The following is a 27,205-nucleotide window of genomic DNA, read 5'->3' as shown; positions in this document are numbered from 1 at the left end:
AGCTCCACAACCCCTCATGGTCCTCAACTTTGCTGCCACCTCAACACCCACGAAAAGAGGAGAGTGCATCCCCCATCACAGCCAGAAGCATCGGCCATTCAGCAGAACACAGCCAGAGAAAAGGTTTCTGTTCTTTCTCAAAAACCGACTGCAACCGAGCTAGTCCCGTGGTGTGTTAGCGTTTGGGAAAATAGCATGACATGGTAAATTAAACCTACAGGGCATCACTGTCTCTGACAGCTGGTAGTTTAAATAATGAATTGGTAATTATAAACCCTTTTGAAATAAAAATGAAGTTTAAAAAAACATAAACTTTTGAGACACACCTTTTGATGGTGAAGGGTTTTCCCACGTAGATTCCACCAGCAGCCATCACTCAGCGCTGGCAGACGGCAGGTGCTTGCCACTCCACACGGGGAGAGACACACTCGCCAAACAAGAAAAGTCAGGGGCTAAACACGTTTGCAAATAGCAGCAATTCCAGTCCAAAAATCATTTCCACAGCAGAGGGGAGGAAGCGCTCCCTGAGGACAAGGAGGCTGGCTGGCTTTCGCTCTTTTTTCTGCTGAATAGATGTTCTTTTGTATGCAGTAAAGAAGGAAAATTAATGGAGAATGAGACGAAATGTAAAAATTCAGAATTGCAGTGTAAAAGTCGCCACCTGCTCCTGCAAAACAGGCTATTCTTTATTTCCAAAGTCCTGGGAGTTGTAAACCAGGATTTCTCAATAGTGTGCTAAGCTTAAAGGCATGAAGATAGCGACAGATCCAGACTTGTCAGTGCCATGAACATTTGTCTTGGCCACAACATGCGTTGTGTACACAAAGCGCTACATCTCCCATCTAATGCCTTCCATGTTTTACCCAAACCCATGCAGAAAGTCCCACCTCGGAAATATTCAGAAACCGAGGTTAAATTGCGTGTCTTAGTATAAAAACAAACCTTGCATTTTAAACCCCAGGATTTCTGCTGCTAAGTCCTTCCTTTTGGAACTTTCCCACAGTCACCTACACACAGACTCCAGTTGCTTGAGACCTCCAGGACCAAAGTCAAGAGTATAACAGGAAAGAGAAAGTACAAACCTTATGCCCAGTAAATGGGAACTTTATTAAACTACCGAGTTACTCCGAAATGTATAAATGTTCCATTAAATACATTCAGTTTTCTTTTACACAGATTTATAGAAATTTATTTACATTTTCCAAACACATTTAAATTATTTTTCAAGCTTGCTACCAATAATTTTTTTTTTAAAAAAAAGAAAAAAAGTCAGTCATCTGCTTTTACAGACGTGCATACATACACACAGATACAAATAAGAAGGAAGATGCTTTTGTATCTAACCCAAGGGAGGCAGTATCCAAAAAGCTTATAGGGTTTCAAGCAAAAATTCGCCCTTGCCAAAAAGCGGGCTACGTAAATTCTCCCTGTGGGACGGACTCAAACAAGAGGCCCTATGCAATACTTTGTGGTGTTTGGGTACGATGTCTGCATCAAGACTTGCTAGTACATGGGACGAGCTAAAGGCTCCTTGCCAAACTGAAATCACAAAGCTAGCTGTCCCCGATACAGCCCATGCGAAGCATGTGAGCAATTAAATAGCTCATTCTCATCGAATTACGCTCCCCGAGCACAGAGGGATAGAGCAGACAAACAGATCTACCACTAGTAAGTCAATGCCACTTGTCCGAAGAGATTTTCCTTTTGTCTTCCATTTTACACTTACATGAGGCTTCACTCGTAAAGTGAATAAAAAGGCAACTCTTCAAATAAGATGCTTAGGAGAACAGCGATCAGTTTCCCCACCTACACACATTTCTCTTGGGAAGATGCACAGCATGCTGAGCAAGTTTTCCCTCATTCTCTGTACCTTAGTCTGACAGGACTTAAAATTTGTATCTGCAGGAAAAAAAAAGAGAGGTGTTTTTATTTTGTAAAAAGCTTATCAAATACTAGTTTAATTCGTCCTTTAGAGTCTTTGAACATTAAAAACCACATCTGAAGCAACCAAGGAAGTCTACAAAAACATTGTCATGCGTATGCTCTGTGTTTCATGCTAAATATTCATGTTGACAAGAAGAGGGAGAGGAGGCGGTGGTGGTGGCAGGGAAATTAATGGCTTGATCAGCGCCATTGCAACATTCAAGTAATTTGGTAGTAGATAAACCCGTGGAAACATGGAATGGTAAGAAAGTGCTCAGCACTACATGGCAGCCTTCAAGAGCTGAACTGCAAACATCCTTGATATGTATCATGAATATATGGCACTTCTGTATGACCAAAAGCTGGCAAGTTTACTTGTGACTGAAACGAGTCAGGGGTAGTCGCCATCCCAATGGTTACTGAGGGCCCTTCCAACAGGCACGGCCTCCAGCCGTGCTGCTCAACACAGCACCAGCCATATCCACTTGTGCATGCAAGACAAGGCTGCCACATCCCTAGAGAACAAACCTCCTGCCCAGCAGAAAGCCTTCTCCAGACACACATACACATTCATAAAACATGCTATAAATTCTTCAGTGAGGTTAAAGACAGCCACAAACAGCAAATGTCTTGGTTTACTATTTTTTGGCCAGCAGTTCCCAAGTCTGTCCAATTGCCAGCAATGGACTTCGCAACAGGCAAGAAGAGTTCCTGAATCCATGGAATTGAAAGCAACAGAACGCACAATCACCCAAGTTCATTTTCAGTACTGTTCCACAGGATTCACTTTGACATCGAATAAGGAACCGACCAGCACAAAGGCTTGAGTCTAGGAAGAATCCTATGTACACAAAAACTGGCCTTTATCCACACTTTCCGTCACAAAGTGTTTCACCTTGTAGTTTAAGTTCTTCAAACTTTTTGGCTTTTGGTGACCTTCTGTACCACAAATACACAAAAGATTTGCTGTTAGGCTTGCATCCTATCACAGTAGCTTCAAACACATTCAAATTCATAAAAAAGGATTTAGACCACAACACAACTACTTGCCCTTTTCCAACGGTGTGCCGTACATTACTGAGCACCTGATGCTGCTTATCGGCAATGTTACTGCTTTAAGGAGTTTCATGACAGAGACATCCAGTGCTTGAACAAGTGTTCACATCCCAAGATTCAAAAAAAACCAAAACACCCCTCCCTTATTTCAGTAACGGCTTCAATATTTTACCAATTGTGGTCCGGTTTGCATCTTTTAGTTTGAGAGAGGTCTTTTCCACTGTTCCCTGCTCCTTTGGTGCAGGCTCTCCTTTAGCGTTGACAGCTTCTCCCTGCAGGATGCTTCTTCCAACCACTCTGGCACTGCTCGCCCTCTTCAAGGTACTCACACTGTTCTCCTTTGGACTCAGGTCATCAGAGTTTGCTGCTGGCTTTGCTTTTGGCAGCCTCTGGGACACAGACCTCGTGAAGATTGGAGGTCTGGAAGAGCTGGACAGATCCACTTTTGCACGCTTTGAAGAAGAAGCCACTGTATTCCTTGCAAAGTTTGGGACAGTGGATGGTGTTTTGGGAACACTGACCGTGGTAACCTTGCCATCATCCGTAGGGGTCTGGGGTTTTACGCTGGTGCGACACATTTTCATTTCATCAATCTTTGATTTGACGTTACTCCTAACGGGTTTAGAGCTTGGCTTCTTGAGAGAGACTCGGTCCCTCTCAAAATGAGCACTGCTCGAGGTGACAGTGCCCCTTTGTAACTTTGGCTCTTCTACTGACATGCTGTGCCTGTAAGGACTTCTTGGCAGTGTGTCTGTTGTGCCTCGGACAGAGCTGCGACGAGACAGCCGGCTTTCCACTGTGCTAGTTTCACGAAGCGCTGGCTTGGCTTCCGGCTTTTTCACGCTGCTCGGTGCTCTGTTTGACCGAGAAATAGGCACCACTTTCCTCATACTTTCATTTTCAGAGGCATTCAAAGTTCTTACAGGCCTGGAAGGAGCTGTGTGGCTAGGGCGAGTGCCACTGGATTTTGAGGAGCTCGGAGATCTATCTTTTAGAGAGTTTCTCTTGGGTCCTGCTGGGTCTTTGTTTTTCATGGGCTTTTCTTTAGGAAGGGCATGCTTGCTATTGGCATCATCCTTATCATTTGCGGAAGTGTGAAGAGACACATCCTTGGCAGAAGCAGAATTTAGGTTTGAGAAGAATGTTTTAGCCCTGTATGGAGGATCGTTCCCAGAAGAGCGTGCTTTGCCAGCCTCACTTCCTTTTTCATGGCCTGCTGATTTAAAATCATTTCCCTCTTCAGAATCCAATGTCAAAGAACAATCAGTCGTCGTATCTGACACGTAAAACATTGGACCTTCTTCCCTGCTTCCTGAAACACTTGTATCCATAGACACAGGGCTGCTGCTGCTGGGCTCTGAAGCTTCACTCTTGCAACCCACTTCCTTGGCTTTATTGTCGTGGGCCTCTCTGGAACTTCTGCATGCTGGGGGCAGGTCATCATCCACAGTGCTAAGGGAATGAAAGCTTAGGTCATCTAGAGTCTCCAAGTCTGTTCCACCAGCATCCTCTAAGTATATTAAGGGCGTATCCTCTGCAGGCTTTGCTCCTTGAATATCAAACTTGCGTAACCCTTTAACAAGTTCACGCTCCTCAATCGCAAGGGCCAGGGCGTTTATATCTGTGGACTCCTCGCAGGACGCATTGGAATTGTGCACGTTTTGGTCGGCACCTCTCTGTGAGTAACGGGCACCAGGACCGGTTGAGCCACTGAAGTGACTGGGCTGAGCTGGAGGTATCTGCAGTAGGCCGCCACTCTTCACTTTGGTTTCAGACTGTTGGTCTAAGTGCACGGTATTTAAGTTGAGATCTCTCGTTTCTTTGGATTCAGTCCAGGCTACGTTTGGTCTTGCTTGTCGGGCATTCGCACGGGGAAGGCTGTTAAACTTGTTGGTATCCTCATCTTTGGAGATTTCCAGAAAACTCTGCAACTCCCTGTCCGCAGTAATCCCCAAAGAAAGTCGAGAACGTCTGGAATTGGGGTTTCTGTACGAAGGGCTTTGAGGTCTCTGCTGCCAGAAGGGAAGAAATTCTTCAAGTCCTTTTTTGGCCAACATCTCCACATCATTTTCACTGCTGCTCCGCCCAAAGCTCCCAAGCTCTCCAGCCGCCCAGGATCGACGCTTCTCCTCCAGCTCCTTTCGCCTTTGCAGACTATGAAGTTCCTGAATCTCTCGTTCCCTATTTTCCTGATGAGGAAGAGCATAAATACACATCTCAGAGGACAGTATCCTATGCATGAGAACAAGTCACACTCTCCTTTACCATTCCCTTTATTTCTTCCCATCAAAGTTAGCTCCTACTGCTATCACCCTTCCCCAATTCCCAACACACACACACACAAAATCATCACGACAACCACAGCCTTTAACCATATGGAGAGCAGTTGCCTGCATAACTAATGCTGGCAACACATCAGCCTCGGCAGTGAAAGGGGGGGGAAAAAAAAAAAAGCACAAGTCCCTGCAGAGACCGAGAACATGACCTATCAAACCCCAGAAAATGTCAGGTCCAGTCATAGTTCCTGCTATATGATGGAGAGCTTCAAGTCCCCACTAAATTTAAATCTGGCAGTTTTACCAGGTGAGTAAACCTCTACCTGATCATTACAGTCCTATTTTAAGACAAACCTGTCTGCTGAACACACAACCAATGTGTTCCTTCCATCCTCCCTTATTACAATCGTAATGGTTCCTCAGCAAACGCAGTTTCTACGGAGGGCTACTTACCTCTGACTTGAACACTACCAGTTGGAAGCTTTGTGAAAAGACGTTATTTAATTGCATACAAAAGCAAATAGAAACATTTACACAATGCCTCATCATCACTAGACATCAACTGATGCCGCTCAGGGACCATTAATCAATGCCTCATTCCAGTTTTGGATCTCATATTCACTGTTGGCTTCAAAAACTGGCAACAGTTGCACAGAAGATGCTCAGGGGAGACTAGAGATTTTGGCAGCTAGGCTGAGGGATTTTGGTTCAGGAAGTTAGAGAGAGAGATAGTTTGTGTTTGAAAGACAACACAGTAACACCTTTTTACTAAAATCATTAGCAGGGGGTTACAGCAAATATCAACATTTTAACTGTCACCTCTAGGCTTTGTATTTAATCTAGCTGAACCTCAGCTTGAACTCTCCAGGTTATTTTCTGAAATGGAAAACCTGGTTTTCTAGAGTCAGTACAGCTATAGCAAAAGAAAGAAGGAGGAGGCTAGTCTTGACAGAGGATTCAAAAATTACATAATTTTCCAGCACATTCTTAAATCTGCTCTGAGCAATGACACACTGTTTAAAAAAACCACACCTCTACTTTTGTGAAGCAATGTCTAGTTTGGTCTTCCCATTGTTGTGACAACAGAAGAGCTGCCACAGCTAGAAGAAATCACCTGAAAGCTTTCAGTAAACAAAAACCTAATCCTAAAGCTTTTTTTGATGAACGGCTTAATCTATACCTCTTAAAGAAGATTTCAGACTACACTGGGCTCTGAAAGATAAGATGCATTTGAGACCTAAGAAACCTGAACAGCTAAGAAAGGAAAAAGGAGAAAACAACTTGCATTTCAGGAAAAATGTCTGTGGCAGGGAGCTTTCTTTCACAGGTATGGAATTATAGAATGAAATCTTGCCAAATGCTAAAGCTCAACTTTAAATATCCCACTGTAAAGAGAAATGGTTAAAAATAGTTGTAGATATTATTATCATTTTCCATATTAGTTACACAACATTTTAACCTCACCCAAAACATGTTTCAGGAAATTTTATTCAAATGAAAAAATCTATTTTAAGCACACATGGACATGCTACAAAATTGCAAAAGATGTTTACACTTTTGAAGTACGTGCACATGGTCATTGTGGTATGAGCCATCTTTTTAGATTGCTGGCTGTGCTGTCACACATTGCATTTTTTTGCCAGAACCACACTCTGTATTCTGAATTGTTCCGTTAATTTTGTAGGGACAGAGGTTAATCCCCACAAAATACCTAGTAAACAAATCTTGGTATTTGCAAATAAGAGACTAATTTGTCATTTTTAGAGTGTAACTATTTACTACAGAGAGAGGAAGGAAGATCTCCACTGGACCTCAAAGTAATAGCTAGCCAACAACCACTTGTAATGCATGACTAAGAATAAAATCTCCAGTCCCAAATAATTGAACACATATGCTTGAACTCACCTCTCACCAAAACATCTGCAATAGTTACCAGCATTTGGTTTTACATATTTGTATAATGTTCACACACATGCATAACTACATGCTGCCTTGGGTGGTGAAGGTTAGGTAATCTAATGGTACAGCAGACATGTCAGCTGAACATTCTGTCAGCTTGCCACAAATCAAGATTGTTCTCTCTTCTGAACTGAAGATCATACACAAAGAGCTGTCAAACGCAGCTTGCATAAGGCAGAAAAATAAAGAAATGTGTGGATCCATCTAATTCATGTTATTTATAAAGGCCTGAAAAATAGTTGTAACAATAGACAGGCTTTCTTGAATCAAAGCTGTAACCAATGCCAATACTGCTCCTTCATCTTAGTATCCTTCTTAAATCGTTTGGGACCAACTCAGGATACTTCATAAATGAACAGTCACCATGGGGGTGAGGTATCTTGGTGCTGCAGGACTGTCTCATTTCTGAGTTTTCACTCACAAAAAGCATTTGAAAGAACAAATCAGCATACCCAGTCCTTTCTTCACTTGGCCAAGTGTGTCTAGTCACGTAAAGGAGGGCACTGGAGAGCCTGAGTCAGACCTGATCCAGGCTGGTATGTCCATGTAACGGGGTGCCACATCTCAGGGCCTTTCCAGTGATCTGACATTACCAGTCCAAGGCCTGAACAGTGAGCACCAGGCCATAAGTCTGTGCAGCCCGTCTCACTGCTCAGCTTAGTGATCACCAATCTCCTCCTCATTGAAAGAGGAAGGAGGAGTCCATTCAGAAGCAGGCCAATATGCTGATGTATCATCTTGATGGTCCAGTCCGCCTGCAGCAGAAGATGGGGAGCAGTGGGACTGCACACAGGGCTGGCCAGAATGGCCATTTCCCACCTGGCTTCCAGCAAGGAATGCCACAAGACAGCAGTTTGCTGTAGCCATTTGAGCAAATATATCAAATACCACAAGATTTGTCACATGTCCCTTAAGCAGAAAAAAACAACTTAATTCATGTGAGCGAGTATCTATTTCAAACGCGTGAGAATCTCATTTGGTCCACTTACCTTAACAGCCTTGTTGAATCTTACGCAGAACTCCCTAAATATCTGGAAGCATTCGTCCAACTTCATCGTTTCTTTGTCTTCACAAAAAAAGTCGATGAGAGCATTTCCCTCCTTTTGTAATTCTCGTTTCTGATGTTCAAGCTCCTTTAGATGTCTTACAGCAAACTGTAGGAAAAACATAAATGGCATGAACCACACAGAAAAACTGAAGTCATGACAGATCATGTATATATTAGGAACTCATGAAATTCATGTTCCAAACTAGGAGCTGTTACAGAGCCCAGGAAAATAACACAGTGAAGGAGAACTCCCACTAACAAAAGGAAACATGTCATTTCAGCATAGTGAGTAAGGAAGGTCAGGGAAAATGGATGAATCAAAATGTAAATTCTAGTGACTGGGATATAAACCAGGCAAAAATTCAAAAGTCCTTGAACAAACTTGAACCTTAATTTTTGGATATAGAAAATCAATGACAGACCACACCTGGGAGTCCCTTGAAAGCCCCACGTGCCTTATTTTCCCATTTCCCCTGCAATTTTCAACTAAGCATAAGTGGATTAATTCCTCCTCCCTAGTTTTCAAAAAAATGTGCTGTTAACTTCATGGTATACATCACAGAAACAACTCCTTCTTAAGCTGACCCTAAACCACAATAAAAAAGATTTTCATGCTAGAAGAGTACGGAACTGCTGGAATTATGCATATTTTAAGATATCCAGAAAACGTCCCCATAAAGTAGCACTTTGAATTCTAAATGTAGAGCTATACAGACAAGGTTGGAATAGATTAGTGGAAAAAGATTCAGGAGGAAGAGAATAAGACTGTGCCTAGGCTTTGAGCAGCAGAACTGCTTAAAACACTTTCAGCAGTTGCCCCTCTGTCTCCCCCATCTGCATCACCAGTCATTCACTCCCATCCTTGCACAATCCCAGATCTGAGACCACACATGACTCAAAGTGACCTGAGAAGGAAAGCTCATTTTCAGACAAATCTATTCTCTGACACTGTCTAGCTCATGATCACCTAAATACTTCCGACACTGCAGCACCAAGGCAGGAATAGGCAGCTGGAGGCACTGGTGACCATTTAGGCCAACCCTGCTGTCAGAAAGTTACTTGGCAAATTATGCTAACAGGGTAGGAACAAATCTGGCTTGTTAGTCTTTAAAAAACCAAACCAAAACAAACAAACAAAAAAAACCCAGAAAAGTGCCCAATTGACAAAAGCATACACAGAAAATTAGTTCCTCCCACACACTTCAGTAATTTATTCACAAAGATGAGATAATGAAAGCTGACTTCTAAATCAGTATCACCTGTAATTTAGAAACTTAAACTGGAAGTGCTTATGCAAGGTATGCATTTGTAAAATGATTTTTTTTCCCCCCAACATTTCTTTTGGAATGTGGCCTAAACATGGTTGTAGTATTACATAAAACCAGCTATTAAATTAAAAAAAAAAAATCCCAAACATGTCAAAGCATAACATTAAAGAGTCTGGGTGCAATGGATAAAAGCCAACAATTCAGAGTGAATGAGGACAGGTATTTCAATCTTAACCCACCCCCTTCTTCATCAGCTTCTCATCTCCTGAAAAACTACAGGGACTATTAAATATATTTGCAAGTTGAAAATCAGGGTGGGTTAAATTCCAGATTAACACCTGCTTTCTTACTTTTAATAATTATCTATAGTGTGAAACAGAAAAAATAATTTAACTGAAGTATATTATGTATTTCTCCAAGCATCACCACGTATTCAGAAAATACCAAGAACTCTGCTTCAAAGTTTCAAGCTGTACGTATCCAAGTCTATGAAGTCATGGCAGTACCAAAACAGAAAAGAAGAACCCACCCAGAAGTAATTGTATGGCTCAGAATATGCACTCTGTGCTAAGTGTAAATTAGTAGAGAAAAAGTCCCTTAACCTTCCACCTTCTAACATATCTCTTCAGTCATCCAACAATCAGGATTCACACGCACAGCACAGCCTCAGCTCGGACCGACATGCTGCAGTATAGCATAGCACACAGCTGCAACGTACAAAACTAGCCACTAAATCCAAATTGTCTTGTATTTTAACTACCGATCTTCATCAGTCATTTCACAGGCATTAAACACGCTTGCCTAACAAGCCTTGGGCAATGTACACTCAATATCCCTCCCTGTAAAAACACAGTCCTTCCAACACGCTTACTTGACAAACAGCATGTAATTGGAACACCTCTGTACGACTGATAGGGCAGACATATTAAAACAACGCTCCTGTTTATTGACACGTCCATACAAATCACGTTCAGCTGAGGAATGCTCCTGTATTAATGCGACAGTAACACGTTAACACAGATATCCTACAAACCTGGAGAAAGCTTTCCATCTGGTGAAAGAGCTTTGGGTCTCGCCGAACGCTGTCTTTAACAGACCTCGCCTTGAAAGACAGCGAGTGGAGCTCGGCTTCTACATTATCAATGGATAACCTACAAAATAGCACATACAGAGAATTTCATCGAGGGAGAAGGAGCTGCCTGCAGGTTAGCCACAACATGCTTCAAAAATGGAAGCTAAACACAAGGTGCAACGTGGCTATCAAACGAGACTTGTCTGTTCAGGAAATCTTTCCAGAGTAGACACTGAAAGTTAGGAGAGAGATAAGCACATTTCTTCTTATTTGCAATCTGAAAAGATTCCCATGGGGTGTGGTTTCATGATTAACTCCAGCCAGTCCTACCCAACCTCACTGCGAGAAAGGGTAGTGCCACCTTGCCTCTGACCAGGTGTTACTTTTCTTTCCCTGGTGCCTGTACTGGCACTCCTTTTCTAGATGGCCAGCCATATCTGTGCACTGAAAATTAGCCTAGGAAAAGGAAAAAACGCTTTGCTTCCAGATGGGTAATTCATTTGGCCCAGTTGATTACATGACTGTTCAAGTGCAGGAGCTGGCACGAAAAGGGGTTCATCACAAGGGATTTTCAGCCAGGACTACGCATTTTGGCACTAGCATTTGGCATCATGAAACTGCATGTTATGTTCTTCTAAGCAGTCACAGCAACACAACCTGCACGGTCTCAACCCAGCAGTGATAACATTTCATGCTTCTCCCACATACCAGCAGCAGAGCTGCTCCTGTGCAGAGGTAGCTTAGAAATCTAAGAGCTCCGATATGATGTAATTTAAGCTTTATCCTGGGAGACCCATGTTCCATATAATGGTAGCTCCCATCCACATCTCTCAGTCACTTTGAGGTTAAATGCTTCTAAATCTATGACACTTCTTTCACAAGAAAACTAAGCTTTGCCTAGGAATTTGAAGCGCTACAGTTTGCAAAATGGTAAGAACAAACAACTGTACACATGCTCCTAAGTAAGGTCATTGCACCAGCAGCGTAACTTTAAAATAGTAAAGCTTAAGAATTTATGGCAAACTGACTGAAGTCCACATGGCAGCCAATGGTGACAGCATGTGTAAGTTAGTCAGTGCACACGCAAATGAATATAGATGTGTGCTTTGCTTTTCTGCTTACTTCATCTGCTAAGGTTGGTTCCCTGTTCTGGGCATATCATGGGTGTTTTTGCAAATAAGAAGGGCAGCAGAAGATACAAGCTATATTTTTTCTGCCTGTGAAGGAGGAAAAGAATGGTCTACAAGTAAAGAAGACAAGACAATAAAAACCAAAGAACATAATAGCAGTTGTTTTAACACGCTTAAATGGGAGGATGTACGAGCAAATTGCAGATGACACTTGTCTTTGAGATCTTCCTCATGCCCAATGGTGAGACATGTATTTCATTTTGTTTCGTTTTCCTGTACAGAGTGCGTTCCCTGAATAGATTTCAATGCGAGTTACAACAGAAGATTTTCAGCTCTAACAAATGTGATCAAAGAACAAAGTGGTTAGAAAAAATACCACCAGATTTGGGATTCTGCTTGTTCCCTTGATGTTTGCCAGGGGGCTTGGATGCCGAGGGACGCTACATTCCCCAGCAGGCCACGTGGCAGACTGCCAAAAAGCTGTGTGGGCAGGATGGCAGAGAGCCACACAGGTGGTCCTTCAAAAATTTTCTGATTAACTCCATGGCCACTCCTTTCCTCAGAAGATTTCAGAGCCCTTTGCAGACATGACTTAACCCTGCATCAGATCTAAGAGATTGGATCCATTTTACAGCTAGGAAAAGAATGTAAATAGATTGCCCAAAGCTCAAGAGTAAGGAAGTAGCAAATCTGGGAATAGAACTCCAGGACTGCTAGCTTCCAGTTTCGAGTTTTAGATCACGGTGTCTCACAAAAGCAAGTACAGTTATCGAGGTATGAATTGGGTTTAAGTTTAAAATTATGCAGCTAGAGACTTTAAGATGAAAACAATGGAGCCCCAAAACCTTCCAAGACAGAAATGGAGAAGCAAATGAAATATCAAAAAGTATTAAGAGAAGCCAGAGCCAGTAATTGTACCTGGTACCAGATTTGGCAAAGGATTGTAGTCTGCTCAGAGACAGATGAAAACTGACTTAAGGAAAAACAGTAACATGTTTTTAATTCAGTCCCTTAAAAGCAACTTACAAGCACATGTATCTGACAGAGACAAAACTACCAAACACCTATGAAGATCATGTCATAAAACCCCTCATACCTGAAGGCACATTGCAGGCATACTTCTGCTAACAAAGCCCTCAAAGCTATAGTAAATGTTTCTAAAGATCTCAGGTTTTGTGCCAAGACTTCTCTGAATAAGCCTCATTGTTTCACAAATAGGAAAATTCTGAGTCACAGCCTGACCATAAGTTCTCGGTTTTCTTCTGACTTACCTAGCAGCCTCGTGAACATGCCTAATTTTTTCTGAGAAGTTGAGAAGAGCAGCATCTTTCTTTTGGGCTTCCTGAAACAAACAGAACAAAACCGAAACACACACAATCCATTAACATTCCACCACCATGCGAAGTCCCTAAGTCCAGCGGTTCTAAAACCTGGGTGGGGGAGGGCACTTAAAGGTTTCTCTCCCGCACTGTTTTTCTTCCCATTCAATCCTAACATGATCGAGCAGAGGACACCCCTTCACAAAAGGCAGGAATCAAAACTGGAAACTTTAAGCAACAGCTTCCATTCTGCCTCTACAATAATAGTTGCTTCTGCCAGGGAGCATGAGCCACATATATTAATAGAGAATGTCAGGGAAAGAACAATTTACTGATTCCCATTGTTCAAGCAGATATGATGTTTCCTGCACAAACATCAATTAATACCCTACTGTTAACTGACTGGAAATCTGTAAAGCCAGTTTGTACGCAGATAACCAAAGTCACATATAGAAGCATTTACATTCTCTCCCTTCTAAAACTTTGAAGTTTGAAAGGAAGGAAAAATAGCTGGAAAAAGTTTGCAGTAGCTTTAAAAATAGTCACCAAGGGAGGAAAAAAACACCAAAGAAACTCTACCAAAAATACTGCTTTCTAGGTTCAACAGGACGATTGAAAGATCAAAATAAGCTACTTCCGCAGCATCAGAATTCAGGACACTGAGAGAAAAACTACAATGAGGAAGTTAGATGAAGACAATGATATAGAAAACTTAAGTTTTCCATGAGTTTCTGGATAGGATGACCGTATGGTCAGGTAAACTGATGAATTTTGCAGCAGGTGAAGAAAGGTGAAGATGAGGATAAAAGCTGTAAAAAAGCTGCTTTCTCTGAGGCACATGACCCCTTCTATTATCTGTCGTCTATGGCTCTACATTTAGAACAGTTGCTTATACCAGCAGAACAGTTTTTCTATACCAGAGCAACAAAATGCAGCAGACTCATCCCAGGTTTGTTTGCTTTTGTGTCCGCCAGCTTGAGCAGTGAGGACAGTTTAAATCCGACAGCATTGCCAGCATAACCTCCCTAAAAAGAAATGAGTAAAGAGATGAGGCATGACATCAGTGAACTGCAATACTAACAAGGAAGTCTGGTTAATCAGCCACCTCCATTTTGGATGCCACTTACCGCATTCATAATATTCCCAGCCTGGAGGACCAAGTGCAATATGGAATGCAGCTCCTCACAAGTCATTAGCTCTGCAAGGAACAAGAAAATTATTGTCTAATAATTGTTTGTCTAGAAATACATGCAGTCAGTTACCAAACTTCTCTTCATCTCAAGCTTTTAAAAGTGAAAACTTTTATTTTAACAGAAAACAAAATGAAAAAGGGAAGAATGGTACTATATAATTCGAATTCACAAGCACAGTTGACAGACCTCAAGTATATATTCAATCTTCATTTTAGCAAGTGTGGTATTTCCAAGGCAACCCCCAGCAGCTAACAAAACATTTGAGGCATCATCGTGCAATGTGCAAAGTGTCTCATGCAAGTGGCTAAGAAGCCTCAGCACCTACTTCCAGTGTGAGGCAAGTGCTCTGAACCCTATAGGATCCATTTGCCATCTGCTGGGGGACGGGGCTTTTAAACAACTTTTAATTTATTTTTTTTTTAAGCTCTAGCTACTAGACCTGAAAAGCTAACAGGTAGTGTATAAATTTTCCTTGCTTAACCCACTCTCATTATGAATCATCATTTTATTTCTGTACGATCACCAACTTGGAGCAGCGTTCATTCTACTTCAGTCACATCAAAGATGATTTAGCACAAAATTATATTCAGAGTGATGCAGAGAGTCAAATGGAATAAAACTGCCTTTTAAACCTGTTCCATCACAGAAGCCTGTTTTGTGCATATTTCTTTTTTTTGCAAAATGCACGGCAGCGCTTCATCTGAATTCACGCAACTTTGCACCCAGCCACATACGAACACAAAGCAACAGATGTGCTTACAAGTCACCAGAGGGATTGCCTTAGAAATAAGATACATAAATTCAGAACCATAAAAGTTTAATAAATTAGCATTACACAAGAGGCACAGCAAACCAAGTAACTCCAAATTTGCAAGTGCCCATATGACAGGAAAAATAACATGAGCTAGCTCTAATGTCAGGTACCGTATTTTACAGTGATACACATAATAAAAGGTAGAATCCTTCTGATCGCAGTGTAAGTTCTTTTGAAAACTATTTTGCTTCCAAGTTCACATTTTATAATTTACTCTGCATTTAAATGCTCAACATAATACACTAATCTATCATTCTGGAAGCAGACAGCCCTTGTATCTTTGGCTTTCAGTATTAGCGGCCTAAAAACACTGAACTAATTAGAAAACCTTTGACCTAACGAGCTATAGGTGAAGGACAAAGAGGAGAGAATACAGAAGGGAATACCAAATGTCATAAGGCTGAGAGGAGAAGGCAACTTCTAAAGATTTTGCATAGTAAGAGCCTGCTCAGCGTCCCTGTGAGAGACGTCCATTTGGAGGCCTGATGAGAATCCATCAGGCTACTTAGGCCATCCTAACCCTTAGTGATTACCAGCGTTAGAATTCAAGTAAATATTCTCCCAGCTTAATGACAAGGAAGGAAACACAGGAGATAGGAATAGAAAAGCAGACATAATTCCTAAACAACTTCAGGCTATCAACAAACCCTGAAATGAAGAGACCAAATGGAGAAGAGCACATGACCCAAGTGGACTGAAAACAGGGAAGCTCTATCAGTCTGATTTGCATGACCGGCCCGATGCTGGAGACTAAAGTGTCTCCTCCAGAGGGAACTGGTTCACAGATGTCCTGGGTGAAGGACATGAAGGACAACAGGGCACAGCTGCTTTTATACATAACATATTCCCTCACTTATCTCTGTTGCTCAGAACACAAAGAACAATGAATTGAAAGAGAACCCAACAAAAGGCCAAACTCAAAGCTCAGCCTAAGCTAAAATACACTTTTTCTGAGTCAAGAACAACTAGTTCAATCCCTACTGGTGTGAAAAGCACATCAGACATTTCTTCCTTTCTTTTCACTAAAAATTACTATCCTAAGCACTGCTGGTGCTCCTAGTTGAATATTTTTACTACTGTATCTTTTTATACCACTAGAAGCAGTTTAAATGGTGCTCTAGTAGCCTGCCACAAGATTTGTCAGCGTGAAATAGGAATTTCATATTGAGGAAATGGACAAATGATAACTAAGGCATATGCAAACGTCAACATTAATGTCTACATGAAACCAGGAAACGAACTATTTTCCTGCAGAGTAGAAGACACCAGATTATCTTACAAATAACCAGCTGCAGCATTTCAAAACTTGTGAAATACAGAGAAGAAGAGAAATGTAGAGAAACACAGAGAACAGAAACTGAAAACAAAGGAATAGCAATAGTACTAAGTCTCTACAGTAAAGATTTTAGCCCATCAATACTGCCACCTCAAAAGGTAACAGTAAATGGAGAAATCTGCAAACTACACAGAGATTTTTCTCTATGGATTTCTGAAAAAGTGAGCCCAGAGGTGTAACAATCACATTCAATCTGAGAGAGAGCTATGCAGGAACGAGTGGGCTGTACTCAAAAGATTTATCCTGATCTGGCCATGGACACCTTTGCTGCTGTCCCTTTTGGATACACTTCTTGCAGGCTTTGGCCATGAACTGACTGCTAGCGTGTTCAAAATCTCCAGATTTTTGATTCTGGAAGCAAAGATTCACCAGGCACACCCTGATGACAATTGTCAGAGGGGAGTTAGCTTCCTTTTAATAGCTAAGGTACCTGAAATTCAAGCTCTAGTCTTCATAATGCAGACTAATTAACATGCTAACAAAAACAAGAGTATTATGCATGCCCCAACATGCTTAATTACCTTTTGTTGCCCGTCTTATAATTTTCATGTCATCCTGTAGAGAAGCACAGGAGGGTGAGAACTCCCTCTCTAACACCATGGCTTCAATCCTAAGAGCATAGCTGGAGCACACAAACAAACAGGTTTAGAACGACGGACAAAAGAGAACATTTATCGTGAACAGAATAAACCTACTATCTCCTTACTTTGGCACCTGGATTAGTAAATACATGAAGGAATCAGCTTGAGACAGTTTTGATACATCTCCATCAAAGGCTTTTAATTTCTTTACCTAGAAAAGAGAAAAAAACACTAGCAAAGAATTTTATCAAAGATCAAGATTAACTTGACTTTGGGAGGAAACATCTTGAAAAGCAGTATATTTAACAGAAGGCACTAGAGAGTCCACTCAGTGACTGACTGAATGGCTTCACTGTCCAAGCTCCTGTAATTTGCACACACCTCAATCACAAAAAAAGTAAAACCAGTAATATCACTCTTCTCCCAAAAACCTAGCTAAACAGTCCAGCAGAAAAAAGTCAATGCCACCAGTACAATTGGTGATTCTAATTTCCTATCAATGATTCCTGATTTCCCATTCCTCATTCGGATTTCTGATTAACATTTGCTCTCAGTGGTACTCCTGGGACACTGCTGTTCCAATTTCCCCAGGTGAATTGACTCTTTGACTGGTCCATTTGCTGTTCTCTAGCTGTTTGCCCAGGAAATAGCTGCTGCTTAAGTGATGATCTAAAAAAATGACCCTCAACTCTTCAACAACTGTGATATACACTTGGGCATAGCTTAAAGTTAACTGTGTTCAGCATTTCCAGCGGAGGACTGCCTGGATCTCTTTGGTACAACACAGCTAAGGTTTAAATTATGGCTTTTTTTCCCAGATACTTGCTTCAACCTTTTCCTCTAGAACTCTGTTAAGGGGTAAATCTCATGCTCTTGAGTTTGTATTTTTCATTCATTCATCCAAAATATTTCAAAGATAAATGCATCCTGCATTATAAGTTACTTTTCGTCAGAACTTTCAGAACAAAATTCACACGCAAAGGAAATATCGCTGCATTAATTTAGTCAATCTTCCTTCCCAGCTCCACCAAAATCCATATATTTGCATGATCTGGGAGCCACTGATCTGCCCACATACTTTCTATTTGTTTATATAGAAGAACTGGAAAATCCATGCACATACGTTTAAGCGTAACTGGAATTTCTTCCATGTCTTCCAACACAGCAGCTGTGTCCAAAAGCAGAGCTCGCCCTCAATTACACTATTTCTTCATACAACCAACAAGCTCACGCCCAGTATCAGTTTTATGTTTCCACTGATTTACACACCAGCCCATCATCTTTCCTTCTCATAACACCACTCTTCAAGCCTGTTCACAACCACATTTACACAGATGGTCTTCAGTTTCAAAAAGTGTATTAAAAACTATTCTGGAGAGAGGCAAATCACATCAGAGCATCAACAGCTAGCAGGTTGCCATGATATAGCACAATATCCAGTTTATTTTAAAGCATCAAGCTCCAAATTAATCACTTCCAATATTTTTCTGCTTTCACAGTAAAAAAAAGTAACTGATTTGTAGGAAGATAATGTAAGCTATGCTTAATCAGCGATTTAAAATAAATTCTGGGCTAGCAGAAGAAAAGGATTCTTTTAACAGCTTTGTTGTGCTTTATTCCCATTCTTTTTCCATATCACAAAAAAACCAGAAATGTTCAGAGCAGATTAAGAAAGAGCAAACAAAAAATCACAAATTAACAGAAGAAAAGGATTCTTTTAACAGCTTTGTTGTGCTTTATTCCCATTCTTTTTCCATATCACAAAAAAAACCAGAAATGTTCAGAGCACATTAAGAAAGAGCAAACAAAAAATTACAAATTAAACTCAGATTAGAAAAAACTTCCTTCTCAAACGAAAAAAAAAACACAAAAAACCCCAATCCTGAAAACCTTACAACCAAGAAAGGGAATTCTAATCAAAGAGCAATTTTTATTCAGTCTATCTAACTCCATTTCTAACACACCCTACTCCCCCCATTTAACTTGAGACACTCAGACAAAAGTACCTTCTAAAGATAAATAGGATACTCATTTTTCTGAGGCCTGAGAAAACTCCTAATTCACAGAGTCGTTCAGAAGTCTGCCAAGAAAAAACAGGAAAGACCAGACTTCTTCACATTCCTGATTATTTCTAAGGTGTTAAAACGAGCAAGAAACAGAACCAAAATAAATACATTTTTGTATATCATGAAGCTGGGAGTGGGAGACATCTACTACCTCAGTCTTTGCAGGTGTTCTTAACCTGGTGGTGTGCCACCAAAACTACAATTTCAAACTCTCCAGCCTCATTTTAGTATGTCACAAATATCATAGCTTACCTGAAAAGGCATTCAGAAGAGTGGGATAAAAAAATAAAAAAGCAGCCTGCCAAAAATCACACCCCAAATCACCAGAATCAAGACCATATAAACCACAAACAATTACAGGCAGATGCAATTTTTAGATTTAAATGCACAAGAAGTGAACAATAAGCCTGAGATACTCACTGGAATAGTAACTTATTCATGCTACTTGTACTACATTTAAATATACTTTTGACAGTGTGTAGCAATCAATGTGATCTATGCGGAATGTTAATTTTAGAGACACTAGATTAAATCCTCTTTCTTCTACCCTACCGTATTAGGAAAAAAATTCCTAGACTGGTACAAAGGAATACTAAATCCTAGAATTCATCCAGAGGAGGATCCTTCCTACACATGCACAACAGAAGACATAGATGAAGCTGCCTTCTGATGGGTAAGATGGGGTGTGGATGTCACAACACAAAAAGCTTTGGGCAGTAGTCAACCCAAAATACTGTGCAACCATCCTTAAAATAAGAATGTGCTCATCCCCTGGTTACACTTTTTCTAGCCCAAATCACCCACCTCAATCCCCACTGTCTTTGCCTTAGATTTCCCAAACTACCTTCACAAGAAGCAGTGAAGCAGCTCACCTAACAAACCTAAAACCCAAGTAAGGCAGAGGACAGAGACCCATTCCACAAACAGACAAAATAGAAACATAAAAGAGTCATGAGGTCCTCCTCATTCTGGAATTCAGCACAGCGTAGCCTGGTTCTCCAGACAGGTCTTAAGTTTTCGACATAAGAGACTAAATCCTCTGTTAACTTGGTCTTAACACAGTAACAGTCTGGGGAATAGCTAAGGTAAAGTTAGGACAACAATTTATTTTGTGTTGCCTTTTTATTACAAATCTTGTAATTGCAAAAGATCAGGTAGCTCACCATGAAGCAGGAAAAAAAAAAGTTATTTGACTTAATTGACACTAAAATAAAGGAACAGCTTCTGCATCTCAAAGTGCAAAACTACTGAAGCACATTTTGGATGGATGCCTCTAGATATTCCAGCAAGGCTACTCAAAAGCCCGTTGGATTGGCCTCATCTCTCTGCAGCCATCGTGTCCAAGTCCCCTCAAAGAGAACTGAGATTTTCTGACACCTCCTAGAAGTGTGAAAGTAGAGGTCAAAATCAAATACCAGATGCAGCCAGGAACTGCAAAGAAGCTATGGAGGACAACAATGCTTGCTACTAATCGATCAGCAGATATAGCAGATAGGTTTATAATTTTAGTTTGAGAACAAAAAAATGTCTTTTGTTGTTCACAATTCTATTGGTTCTGGTCCTCATCTACTCTCTTCGAGCACAACGAAATCTTTTCCACAACAGTATAAGGCCACATAGCAAGATGCAGCAGCATAATGTACCCACGGCAAGAGAGTATCACTACATTGTATGTTCAGTTCTGTATTACTCAAATTGGGCACAGAGCTACTAATTTAATTTTTCATTATATTTGTGTATGGAATATGCAATTGCACTGTCCATGCATGCCCATGCACACTAAATCAGATTTTAGATACAGGAGGTTCTCACACACGTAATTTGGTTCATTTTAAAAGCAGTTATGAAACAAAGAAAGTCCTGATCTTTGACTTTACTTGTGAACAATTGGAACTGTTGCAAGTATCTCATTACTCCTCACAGACAGGAAAGCTACTGCACTCCTGCCACTCAAGTTCTCAGTCATCTATGAGCTACCAGTAGCACTTATTTACAACTACTAGGATTTTACTTTATGGCAGAAAACAGGCATGTTGCACTCCTATGCAGGATCTTTGAAGAAGAGTACAAATCAGTGCACCACTCATCCTCATATATGCTTGTAGCTTAAGTATTTCCCCACATTCCAATCAAATCATGTTACAACTAAAGAAGTAAAGCCAGGTGCAAGCATCCAGAAGAGTAAACATTTTATCTGTGGGGGTTTTGGTTTTGCTTGTTTGTTTGTTATTGGGTTTTAGGGTTTTTGGGGGGGTTTGGTTTTTTGGTTTTCGTTTTGTTTTGGTTTGGGGGTTTTTTTTTAAATATTTCCATGCTATTGCAAACATTCAGGGCACTAAAGAAAACCAGAGTTAAAAAATACTAAAACCCCAACAGGCATCACAGTGTAAGCCAGCTCCAAGGGCAAGTGGGAAAGCAGCTAATGTATTAGGTGGGGAGGCACCACGGGGCACATGCCTGGGCAGTGGTAAACCTCTAGCAGCAAATGAAAAAAGGAAAAAGAGAAAAACTTGCAGATCTCATAACAGGTGAAAAAGAAAGCAGGTGATGAAAGCCATGAAGGATGGTCAGCCATATAACAGCCCTGGCTGAGGAAAGGAGGAGTAGTTAACTACACAAATATGGTTTGAAAAGGGGAGAGCTGACAGACAGAAACAATTCCAGTAAAGCAGGTGACAGATGAGTAAGGCATTAAATCAGAGTATACGAGCAAAGAACAGGCTTGAGACATTATAAAGGTAAGTCACGACACTGCGTCGATAAGCTGGGCATGGATGTGTGTGGGTGAGCTGATCAGCAGCACGATACGCTCTCTTCTGTATATATTCAAAGTACAAATTCTGGCTATTCTAGCTCGTTAAACACCGGACTCTCTCAGCTTTTACCAGTCTGGGCCTGCTGAAGCGTGCAATGATATGCACATAAAAGCAGCTAAAAAGCTTCTCTTCTGCTTTGGTCACGAAACCAGTAAATGACACCTGTCAGCCATTTCAGCAGGGTATCTCTAAGAAACAGCTACCAATATTTTTAGAAGTGATAAAGTAGAGAAGGCCATTCCTTCAGTCAAGGCAAAGGCTCCCTGAGAAAAAAACACAAGGAGCAAAAGGGATGAAGCAGACGAGATTCCAAATAGGCATTTCCTCCTCTTAGAAAACTACTAACCACAGTAAGGCACAAGCAGCAGGACTTCTAGCAGGGCTTACACAAAACCAGTGATCTTAACCTTACTTATTAGAGTACTGAGAATTTTTGTACCTGTTCTTGGTCTTTTTTCTTTAACCACTGTATAATGGCTAGGCTAGTACCACACCCACAGCCATGAACAAAATCGTGCAGGAAGCTTCAAGTTGCCAAGCTTCAAGAACTTGTCAAGTTTTTCAAATTAAACATTTGAAAATACCTCAACATTTTCAGTTTGACAAAAGACTTTACAGCAGTGCCAATATTTCAATCATGGTCTTACTCCGTTTGACAAAAACATCCAGCAAAGAGGCAGTATCTGCCATTTATACCCAAAGTTGTTGAGGTTTTTATAGAAAACAGCTAGAAAGTTACTAGTACTGACACCTATTTTTGCAGGTTACAGAGTTGCCACATTACAATATTGCAAAATGAAAAAAAAAATTTACACACAACTGCTGATAAATGTATTTCTTAGCCCAAGTATTTAGCCTCCATTGTGAAAAAGCTGTTCCGTCTCAAAGATCCTGGAATGTCCATCAGGTGCCTGAGATAAAATGGACTGAAATGATGTAAAATATGTCACATATGCCAAATTGGTGACCAGATGATCATTCAGGTAATGTGACTATATATCACAACACTTCCAGGTCAGATAAGACTGAGGTATAAAGCCAGTGTTTATTCACGCTAGACAAACCATAAATGTTGTTAATAAAGAAACGTGGCGGTCCAGAGTTGCCCTTTCTACAGCTACGACCAGGAACGGTGTTCCTCTTTGACTTCTACAGAATAAAGTTTTACGGTACCATATATAGAAAAACAACAGAAGACGTTCCCAAGCAGTTATTGGGGTGGAACACATGCCTGGCAGGGGGTACTTGGCTCTCATTCCAACCTGCAAGACAACTGTGCTGCTGGGAAATGTGACTGTAAAAACTCGAGCTGCTGAAAAGAAGAGCATACAAAGAGGAACTCTGCAGAAGCCCACCCACGGTGACACAAAGACTGGCAACTGATTAACGACTAACCTTTTAGGATCTCACTGCTTAAGTCTCTGCTCACAATAACTCTCATCCCCTACAACAGCAAAGCAGGTCTTTAGGAGAAGGGGAAGTATCTAAGGGTAATCCCAGGGAACCCTTCCGGAGGCTGAGTGCAACATTCTGCAGGGACAGGCCAACGTGATGACACCTTGCCGAAGCTATCTCACATGAGACAGCAACCGGAGCAAAAAATTAGGGACTGTCAGACAGACTAGGGAACAGCAGAACAAATAACACCACTTGACCAGATATCGCTAGAGATTTTGGATTATTTATAAATGGAGAGGGACTGTATGGTTCTGATCACTCCCCCTTAGCAAATGGCGAATCATTATTCCAGGTGACAGCTTTCAGACAAGGAGAAAGACAATAAACTAATAAAAAAGAAGGGGACATACAGGAAGAACAAGGAATATACATTTAGGAGGGCGAAATGTGGAGAAAGATGAACAACAAAGCCTCTGAAGCTCCTAAAGAGGACGAATTTAAAATTTTATTTTTTTTTCACAGCCACAGTAGTAAATGGGTTATTGGACTCGCTTATTCTTTGAATATCTGAAGCAGGAGTATATGAAGGTCCCGAAACATTTTTCCATAGCAGTAGAAGCATCAGTCCCCGACATTCATCTTTCTGCCTGTCCTGCCCCTCCCCCCTAGCTCTCCCCGGGGAAAACTCCCAAGAAGTTAAACAATTATGAGGGGAATAACAAAAGGGAAAAGGGGTATTTTCCTTTTCCAATGGCGAGCAATGAGACCTCTGAAGCATGTAACTAATTAAATACACACAAATACTTGCATGCTGGGAAAAAGCCTCTTTCCAACCTTCCCTTGGGAACAGCAACAAATCTAATGTTTCATGCCCCTTAATTTCTAATACTTCTCTGCACCATAAAATCTCTTCTATTAATTTTTCAAGCGTCTCCTTAAAAGCACTTCTTAACTGCTCTGGCCCCACTGTCTTGAGGGGCACGCCAGTTGTAAAATCACCTACTAGGAAATAAACATACCTTTTCAACTCTTAGCAGCACCTGTTGGCTATCTAAACCATGCAGCTGAGTATTGCAGACAAAATTCTGATAAAATTTGACAACATACATTACAATTGTAGCTGAATTACACCATTTGTAACACATAGGAGTACACTATTTGGAAGATTTTTCTACTTGTCATAAAGTAACAACCAGGATCTAAACAAGGAAGAGGAAAAGAAGAAAAAAATGTCTTCTTCTTGTCTAATGTGCTGAATATATACAGAGTTAACTCAGAGTGACTTTAAATTAGGACTTCACTATTCTCCTCTGTCTGACTCTTTCAGAGGAAGGAGATAAATTCTGTTTAAATACAGGAATAGGTACTGAAATTCAAACTAAGAGGGGAGGGGCGACAGTTCTGAGCTCCCAGAACTAGTCACATCTTTTTTTTTTCAGGTTAATTACATTTCAACTTGTTGATAACCTCCAACTCTAAAAAAATATATTAATCACATATAATAACAGTTTTTAGAGGATTCTCTGCAAAGGCAACCCAGTTCAGGGTTATATATTTGACAGCAAAATAACACAAAGTGTTTCACTGTTGAATGGATCCGAGATTTGCTGCTGCCCGGAGGAAATTGAGTGCTTTGATAGTACGACCTTGAGTGGTAAAGCAGGTGAGTTGAGGAGAGTCTGCATGGGGAGGGGAACTAGCAATTTCCTAGGTTTCACTTTGATGTGAAGCACTCAAGCAATTCTAATGCTAATTTTGTCAAGTTTGTGGTATACATTTCTCTCAAGTACATACAAATGGGTCATGAGCAGACAAGGAACTGAGCATCATTAAGCAGGGCTCCCAGGTCAGTCTGAGAAGCTTCGCCTCTTTAATTCATGTGAATGAGGACTTGAAGGTTGGGCCTGGAAGGGGAAAGCAGCACTTGTGTGTTGGTCACAAGGTGAGAGGACAGGGACTCTGCAGAAGGTGCTGCTGGTAATTCTGCACCTTGCAATGCACCTCCTTTTGGAGCATTGAGCCATGTTAGCAAATTCTATGGGTGCTGCACAGTGGAGCAGCCTTTCTGCTCTGTTGGAACCTGATGACTCGGGCCCAGGAGCAGGCAGGTCCCAGATGCATCAAGCAGGCAGCAAACCAGAAGGGAGAAGAAATGGTGGCACGGGGCTACCAACACTCAATGGGAAAGCGTGAGGAAGGTGCCAAAGAAGTGAAACTTCATTTGTTTGCATTAGGATGTACTTTCTGAGTTTTCTGACCCATCCAGCGCAGTTATCTGCACACAGGAGGGTTCCAGGTTTTGCTAAAATGTTTATGAGACATCATAAGGGACATTAGAGAAACAACGATACCTCATCACTGCTCTCATTAAGAAGCACTGTAAAAGTAGGTGAAATTGCTTGATGCGAAGGGAATGACTACCCTGCAACCTCAATACCACATGTCAAACAAAGATTAAACCTTTGCACTCTGATTTCCTACCCCCTGGCCTCAGGAAGGCTTTGGGATTCCTCTTTTACAGATCTTCATGTTGGAATCCCAGGCAGCAGAACTCCAAAAAAAATAACAAGCTCTGTGTAAAACCATTATTTACCTCCTCTGCTTCTGGTAATAATTTAAGAAATTCATGCAGCAGTTCAGAACCATAGGGCTCACTTCTTCCATGATAAATATCTTCAATGATGGATTCAGCAGACCTTGAAAAAACAATTGAGCATACACATTTCTAACACTTGCAGGGCGAATAGTTACACGAATGAAAAAAAAAAAACACACATGTCTGGGCTACTCAAAGGAATTACAATGAGGTTATGTATCAGTGTCCAAAGCAGCACTGTCCTAAAACTACCTTCAAGTGATGCCTTTACTCAAGGGCAACATCACCAGCTTGCTCTTAAAAAAAGAAATTCCTTCACCTCACTCCTTTTCTACTAATTCTTCACAAAGAAAAGCAGCCAGTGAAAACCAGTTTTTGTGCAGTATTACGTGAGATAAAAGGGTTTCCCTTAACTATACATGAAAACCCATTTCAACTGGCTAATGGTAGGAAACACTAAATGTCTGGTGCTAAGTCATAATGGCACTCAAAACTAAATACATTAGAAAACCAATTATGAAGTGTAGTTACTTGTGACAAACCTATATAGAACTGTAAACACCACATGTAACAGAGCACAACATACAACACATTTGATGAGAACTACAAAGAATTTCAAACACCTGTAGCTTGTACTAGGCTGCATAGAAAAATCAAAGCTTACTTTTTGAATTGTTTGAGAAATATCCCGATATTCATACTTCTTTTTGCATCCAAAATGGAAACCTGAGAGAGAAAACAAGAGAGATTAATCTACCAATGCCTATGAAAGTAGCATGTAATGCAGATAGAATTTCTTAAACTGAAACAGATAATTGTTTGCAGTTTCCACCAAGTTACAGGTCAAATGACTACACAGTCACTTCTTGTCAACAAAGATCACACATTACAGAGCTAGTTTTTAGCAGGGAAATACATAGCACACCCACAACACCTTTTTTCAAGCGAAGCGAAAAAACCATAGAAACATTTACAGAGGAAAGTACTTATCAAGGTAAATTCTATTTCATTACAAAGTAAGAGCATTCTTCTTGCTTATTTCATAAGGCTGCACCTGCAAAACTTTGCTTATCACGTAACATATTGAAAGCCTCACGGTTAGTGAGCACCACTTCAAAATCCACCTATTTCAGAGATTTTTTTAACAAATGTGAGGATGGGCTTTCTAAGCTGAGGTCAGTATACACAACTGATTTCATTCAGACAAACTAACAGATGCACTGATTCACAGAAAGATAAGTCGATCTTGAATCAAAAACTGAGACAGATAATGCTCAAATCTGTTTGCTTTATCTAGAAGCAAACAGGAACACATACTAAGTCTCCTGTATTTTAAAGCTGATTTGCTATATCA

General features: G+C 40.8%; 1 protein-coding gene across 1 annotated transcript; it reads right to left on the bottom strand.

The window, feature by feature from the left end:
* Positions 1-3,122: 3,122 nt before the first annotated feature.
* FHDC1 (FH2 domain containing 1) lies at positions 3,123-26,577 on the bottom strand (the record flags this gene model as incomplete). The annotated part of the gene is made up of 10 exons (XM_009875558.1): positions 3,123-5,168; positions 8,204-8,368; positions 10,564-10,681; positions 13,004-13,074; positions 13,969-14,076; positions 14,179-14,249; positions 16,916-17,016; positions 17,101-17,186; positions 25,849-25,951; positions 26,516-26,577. Coding segments are annotated over 10 exons (2,931 nt in total), but the record flags the coding sequence as incomplete, so codon positions are not given.
* Positions 26,578-27,205: the final 628 nt, after the last annotated feature.

This window comes from Apaloderma vittatum, unplaced genomic scaffold (assembly GCF_000703405.1).
Source record: "Apaloderma vittatum isolate BGI_N311 unplaced genomic scaffold, ASM70340v1 scaffold13538, whole genome shotgun sequence".
Lineage (NCBI taxonomy): Eukaryota > Metazoa > Chordata > Aves > Trogoniformes > Trogonidae > Apaloderma > Apaloderma vittatum.
The sequence above is the reverse complement of the archived record's forward strand: the minus strand, read 5'-3'. Positions and strand labels throughout refer to the sequence as shown.